The following is a 7,500-nucleotide window of genomic DNA, read 5'->3' as shown; positions in this document are numbered from 1 at the left end:
AGTCTTATGAAGCCAATGAACGTGGGTTGCATGCACAAGAACTGAGCGAAAGAAAACACCAGAGAGCCTTTTGTTGATAGAAACCTAGCTAGGCTGCAATTCTTGTATGATGTTTCCATTCTAGGCCAAAATGTAACGTTACCGCTGAAGTGGCATAGCTGATTGGCAACATCAGTTTGGAAATGTCATATACACTTAGTTAAGAATAAAAACTAAGGAGTGATTTAAAAGTCAGTCGATGTACCATTATTGACCAAATAAAGCCACGAGAAAAATATAAATAACAAAATGCCCCACTGTGGCCACAACGTATTCTAGTATTCTTATCCGTGACATATAGTAAGGTCTCACAACAGAATTATTTTTAGTAATACTGCTTCCGCCGCAAATAATGAAATTTTAGGCAACCTACCGGTCATTTAAGGGCCCGGAAACGTGTTAGTGACAGGTTTTCTATATCTCTGGACATAATTTAAGTGTGCGGTTGCTTGGTAGTACTTACTCCTGATAAGGCGCAAAGATGCAGAAATGTACCGCTGTTGGTAGAGGCTACTTGTTATCACAGACATAGCTTGAAGTTTTGTGTCATGTAAATCCACTTTAAGTAATATGTACAGAATGCTGAAATTCCTGTTTTAAATTACGAATTCACTTCTTGGTGTTCAATGTGGTTAGACCTCTTCTTTATATATATTCAACCAAAATGGAAATGTGCAGCATGTCATTATTTCACAGCAAAAGACACGGTTTTAATGGCTATGTATTATGAAACAGGCTGACATGATCGATGCTTCAATAAGATGCCAGGTTGTAGAATTTTGATCTCTAACGTATGCTGTATACATCTTAACATTTCATATCATCTGATACTACAGCAAAGATTTGGAATTCGAACTCGTTAATCACGTCAAAAATCGCTACAGAAAAAAGAGGGCATTTCAATCATAGTTTTATCGCTTCGAGAAGAAACGTAATCTGTGCTGCTTTCTCTACATAAGGAAAAATCTGGCATTGAACGCACAAAGTCTCAATGGCTAGCAGTTGCAAACAGCGTCTATAAATTACAAAAAAAAAAAATATATCTATATGTACCAAACACACAAACACACACACACACAAATGATATATATATATATATATATATATATATATATATATACATATATATATACATATATGTATATATATATACATATATATATACATATATGTATACACATATATCTATATATCTATAAATACATATATATATATATATACATATATATGTATGCATATATACATATATATATATGTATATATACATATATATATTTATATACATATATATATGTATATACATATATATATACATATATATATGTATATATGTATATATGTATATATATATACACATATATATATATACATATATATATGTATATATGTATATATATATGTATGTATATATATGTATATATATGTATATATATATATGTGTGTGTGTGTATGAATGTTCAATTTATAGGAAAGGTAGCCAGATGTCACGTAAGCGTCCTAGGAGCCAGTAATCACACTTGCGTGGGAGTTAATTCCGGGGAAAAGCCAGACGGGTAATGGAAAATGGAGACAAACCCGTAAGATGTTAATTAAATCATCTTTATCACCATATCACCGACTTATATTTCGATAGATGCATCAAGATAAATCGAAGAGGATGAATAATGTGGAACAATGCATCAACCTCATCGAGGAGGACATAAACAACAGTGTACATCAATAAGTCAGTTTAACAGATGTAGAAACTACAAGATATGATATATATATATATATAATATATATATATATATATATATATATATATATATATATATATATATATATATATATATATATATATGCTTATGCATATGGAAAGCAAAGTTGTGCATGGAACGCTAGTAATTTTTTTAATATCGTTAAGAAATTTGACGTCGAAGGGTGAGAGTAGAAGGGGAGGAAGAGAGAAAGAGAATTGAAGGAGAAATGGAGGTGTAAGCAAATATAGAATAAAGGATAGTTGGAAAGAAAAGACGAAGGAAAGAACAGGAAGTATGGGAAGTAAGAATAAAGATTAAGTTGCAGATATTATTAGTTAAGGGGTAGATATGGCCGAAAGAGCGATTGTTTTTCAATGTAAACACTCATAAATACACTCTTTATAGGTGTTGACGAGTGTATGCTTGGAATAGAGGACAAATATTTGTTTGTCCGTACAAAGAGGACAGAATGATTTCCCTTTATCATAGGTAAATGATCTTGAAAAAACTTTCCAATGTAAAGAAAAATGATTAATAAAGTCTTTGAAATGCCAAATTAGTTTAATAAGACCTGTAGAATTGCATTTATGAATGTATATAAATGTAGAAAGGTGATTTGCGGTACGTTGTTTCAATTCCGTTGAAGCAAGTCCAACATAAAAGAATTCTTGAGATTCTGAGGTAATTTTACATTGGTAAACAACGTTTCTAATTTTGCAGTTTCCGTTGCGAACACAAGATTTATTCGGACCACAATTACAAGGACTATTACTATTGATACTAATATTCAAGGAGAGATTATCGTTATTATTATTATTATTATTACTGTTATTGCAGTTTTTAAATGAAACCCTTTTACCTTTAAGAATATAGTTGTTATGCGAGGATATAATCTAATAGAGGTTATTGGTGTTGCAGAAGCCAATTCTGACAGGGTGGGCGCTGATTGTATCCTCCCTGATGGGATTCCTGCATTGTTCCACATTATTCATCTTCTCAGATTTATTTGAATGCATCTATCGAAACATATGTCGGTCATATAAATGATTTAAATAACATCTTGAGCGTTTGTCTCTCTTTTCCATTATTCTTATATATATATGTAATAGTATTATTCATTCAATGCACAAATGACAGTCATTAATATTTAAATAAACTTACCTGGAATGCGTTCAATGTCCCGAAATAAATCGGAACAAATGCAAGCCAAATGATGCACGTTGTGTACATTGAAAAACCAATAAATTTTGATTCATTGAAGTTTTCTGGTATGTTTCTGGTCTTGACAGCGTAAACAGTACATATTATAATGAGAAGCATGTTATATATTAATGAAACTAGGAACGATATATCTCGCGTTTTACATTTGAGTATAACTTCATTTCTCTTGTTATAAGGGAAATAATGTCGAGTGCCTGGTGGTTCCAAAACCAGCCATATTACTGTAAAAACAATCTGAATCGATATTAAGATACTAGCTATTGCGATCTGAGATCGTGGACTAATGAATGGGGGGCGCCGGGCTGAGCGGCGAGCGTTGTAGAATATTCGAGATATACGGTTAGTCTTAGTTAGGAGCGCCGAGTAAATTATTGCAAAGCCAAAACCGACTCCGATCCGTTGTACGGAACATATGAACATTGACGGTTTGGCTATAAGTATAAATGACATTAGATAACAAAACAAACACCCACTGAGAAGCATGTAACTGAGCTCTCGGCCAGACGCCATCACAACTGGCGTGTCGTTATATCGTACGAAGGTTACCATCACCGTAACCGTACCGATGATACCGAGGCACGACAGTGAGAGCGGCACGATGGCGTAGATGCTGTTCCAAGTCATGTGCTGGAGCTCAAGACTAAAGCAACTACGCTTAGTGGCGTTCGGCCATCGGCCGAGGCCGCAGTCTCTGCACGAGTATTCGTCATACAGATATTCCCAGTCTTCGCACTTGATGCAAATCCAACAACAAGTGTCGTGTACAGATTTCACCTCGTCATAATTGCAGGGTCTGCTACATCTGGACATTGGTATTAGGTCTGTTCCCCCGCTCCACGTAATTTCATCCCCAGTAAGTTCCAAGTGATTTTTGCCCCACGTTCCTACGTGTTTGTAAGCATATTGGCCTGTAAGGTTGTCGTAGGCGTAGTTGAATATACTGTAGCGGCCAAGCGCATCACCTTGTTTGTCAAACTGAACTAGGGCGCCGTACCCATCTGGAAAGAACAAACAGGAGAAAAGAAAAAACGAAATAAGCAAAATTAGTAGCGAAGATTATTATTAATGTCTAAAAGGAATAATTTTATAAACGTGATGAATAATCAAATTATCAAATACATTTATGTTGTATTGAGAATTGTTTAATAACCTTTATTTCCCGCCTCCCTTTCACGCTAACGAAGAGAAATATTAATTTAATTCGGATAATAGTTTTGAAAGACCGGAATTCTAAAATTATTATCGGCTCTTAATATCGCTATACCCCAGGGAATATTATTTTCTGAGAGATATACAATAAATATTTATTAAGAAGAAATCATAATTTGAAAAACTATTTCATATAAGTAATTAATGGAAAATTGTGTGCAATCAGATTAATAGATACGTTTTATTGCCTGGACCCCAGTATATTACTGGATAGAGATCTCGAAGACATAAATTCACCGTCACTGGATTCTAATCTAAAATAAGCAGGAACAAAACGAAAATTTATCAAAAGTTTCATTTCACTCTTTGTTCTTATATTATTACACCTTTATTTCTTAGTATGATGATATTTATTAAAAACAACGGGACCTGCCATGAGTTTATATTTCATTAAATAGGAAGGTACGTTACAGTAGAATGTTAAGTCACGATATAGAAAACCAAGAATACTCTATTTCATTTTAGTCTCAGGTTTTTCAGGTGCACAACTGGTATATATATATATATATATATATATATAGTTCTTTATTGCCCATAAGGGGCTAAACATAGAGGGGACAAACAAGGACAGACAAAGGGATTAAGTCGATTGCATCGACCCCAGTGCGAAACTGTTACTTTATTTATCGACCCCGAAAGGATAAAAGCCAAAGTCGACCTCGGCGGAATTTGAACTCAGAACGTAACGACAGCCGAAATACCGCTAAGCGTTTCGGTTTCAATTCGAGTCCCACTGAGCTCAGTTTTGCCATTTCGCGATCGAGAAATAAAGTACAAAATCTTAGTGGGATTGATTCTTCTCTTTCTGCTTGTATTTCTATGATCTGAAAGACATCGGCCTTGTAACACATCTAGAGGGATGATCTGTGTGTGGGATACATTGCGTGTCACGACGGTGTCCCTACGATCCATTGAAAGAGCTAAGGGAGCAATGAAAGTCAATTAATACACTAGGCGCGCCCTAATTCTTGATCAGGAAATAACAACAGAAAGGACCAGCTGACAATTCTAAAGCAACAACAACAATAACAGCAACGGGGATGAAGTTACGATAGCAGCAGAGTAAGTTTTCTCTTTGTTTTTCGACATGCTAAAAATAACAACCTAATCTCTCGCCAAACAAACATTGCCGTTAAGAACAAGAATCGTCAGAGTGGATAATATTTTCCTAGATACAGTGTATGACAGTGGTAAAGCAAATGATAAGGCGGGCACGACTGGATTGACATTGACCATGAGTTTCATCGCTTACTGTTGGCCTGGGGCTAATCAATTACAATGGCAGTAAAATTTATTAACCAATAAACTGAAACTACAACAAAAAATCAATCTGATTGGAAGGAAACCAAATACAAACGACGACGATGATGATGATGGATGTAATATTAATACTGACAAATATAACTAAAAAAAAAAACATTTCACTCCACCATGAATAATCACTTTGATTTATCCATAACAACAACCTAATCTATATATGTGTACACACACACACGTATATGAATAAATGAATAACCCGAACCCCATATATATAATATATATATATATATAAGTAGAATTCTTTACATCCCAAATCATCTACAGTGAATTCATCCTATAACAATACATAAATGCATATGAATAAATTAGCAAAATAACCAAATAAATAAACATGTAAAAAACATATACGAAATGCGAAAAGAGGGGGGAAAAGACATATGATGCAAGAGCTAATCTCCGATTCAACAATTCAATCTGATGCCTTGCTTAATATAAAAGAAGTTACTATTATTCTCCAAGTTCAAAGATTAAATATGGCGCTTGTTATGTGTAGCTTTACAATGAATACTTATAGCATTGATTATATCTTAGACTGTTAAAGACCCCAACATATATCCTGTTCATAAGTGTTCACAGAAGAATTCGAAGCTCATCTGATAAGAAGTAGATTTGAAAGATTCCTATGATTTTGTTTCTTAGAGAACAAATACAAAACGTCAGCAAAATTAATAAAAATATAAAGAAATCTAAGCAGCAGAAAACAAACCGACCCAAAAGGCCAAAAGAAAATATATAACATTTATCATTCATTCAGCTATAAAGACGTGGCGGGTAAAACTGCATTTCTTATTACAGAGAATATATTCTGTAGATCGATCGATCTATCTATCTATCTCATCTATCTATCTATCTATCTATCTATCTATCTATCTATCTATCTATCTATCTATCTATCTATCTATCTATCTATCTATCTATCTATCTATCTCTATCTATCTATCTATCTATCTATCTATCTATCTATCTCTATCTATCTATCTATTTACCCATCTATCTATCTATCTATCTATCTATCTATCTATCTATCTATCTATCTCTATCTATCTATCTATCTATTTATCTATCTATCTATCTATCTATCTATCTATCTCTATCTATCTATCTATCTATCTATCTATCTATCTATCTATCTATCTATCTATCTATCTATCTCTATCTATCTATCTATTTACCCATCTATCTATCTATCTATCTATCTATCTATCTATCTATCTATCTATCTATCTATCTATCTATCTATCTATCTATCTATCTATCCAATCATGGGCACTCTCATCCAGCAATGGGCCGAGAGGAAGCTATCCACAAAAGGTCGGGCAGAGGTGGCGAACGCGTACATCGCATCCGTAATCGAGTACCGTCTGACCGTCGTAACTTGTCCCGACCCTACCATCACCAAACTGGAACGCATACTGTTCTGCTTCTTGTGGAAGGGAAGCGTTCCGATGGTTAAGCGATCAATTTGCTGTCAACATCCGCTAAACGGAGGACTAGGCATGCCGTGGTTGATGATGCGCAGACATGCGCTGAGACTGCGACATCTCCAGCGCTCCATAGACGACGGTGAACAGGTGTGGTCGCCTTTTGTGCGGCGCGCTTTCCCGCAGCTCGTCTCCTTAGACGAACTACAGTCGTGGATCAAACAGAGACCGAGGTTAGGCGAATGGCACCACGAGCGTCACGTTTGCTCTCAAGCAACTCTGTCGTCCAGGACCAAAGTTGTGCGACTTCATTACAACAAAGACATTCTATAGAAGATTAGTGAGGGAGGGGAGGTTCTCGGGCAGAATCAGGGCGTCGACGCGGAACACCTGACCCGCCTGTTCAGGACAACTTTCGGGCCCGGATCCAATGGAGAATCACCAAAGATCCCTGGCCTGGCAGTGTTATCGAGAAGCATTACCTGTTCGGGATAAGCTCTACAGGTACGGTTCGAGTCACACTGGACCGACTTGCCCGAGATGCGGTCAGA

General features: G+C 35.5%; 1 protein-coding gene across 4 annotated transcripts in view; it reads right to left on the bottom strand.

The window, feature by feature from the left end:
- The window catches only part of LOC115217464 (metabotropic glutamate receptor 3), a 477,824-nt gene that overhangs the window by 93,975 nt on the left and 376,349 nt on the right, over positions 1 to 7,500 (bottom strand). For all 4 annotated transcript variants that reach the window (XM_036507042.1, XM_036507043.1, XM_036507044.1 and 1 more), the window contains one exon: positions 2,940 to 3,997. In XM_036507042.1, the coding sequence (XP_036362935.1) occupies positions 2,940 to 3,997 (1,058 nt within the window). The remainder of the gene's footprint in view (positions 1 to 2,939; positions 3,998 to 7,500) is intronic.

Source organism: Octopus sinensis, linkage group LG11 (genome assembly GCF_006345805.1).
Source record: "Octopus sinensis linkage group LG11, ASM634580v1, whole genome shotgun sequence".
Taxonomy (NCBI): Eukaryota; Metazoa; Mollusca; class Cephalopoda; order Octopoda; family Octopodidae; genus Octopus; species Octopus sinensis.
This window is presented reverse-complemented; position numbering and strand designations above follow the sequence as displayed.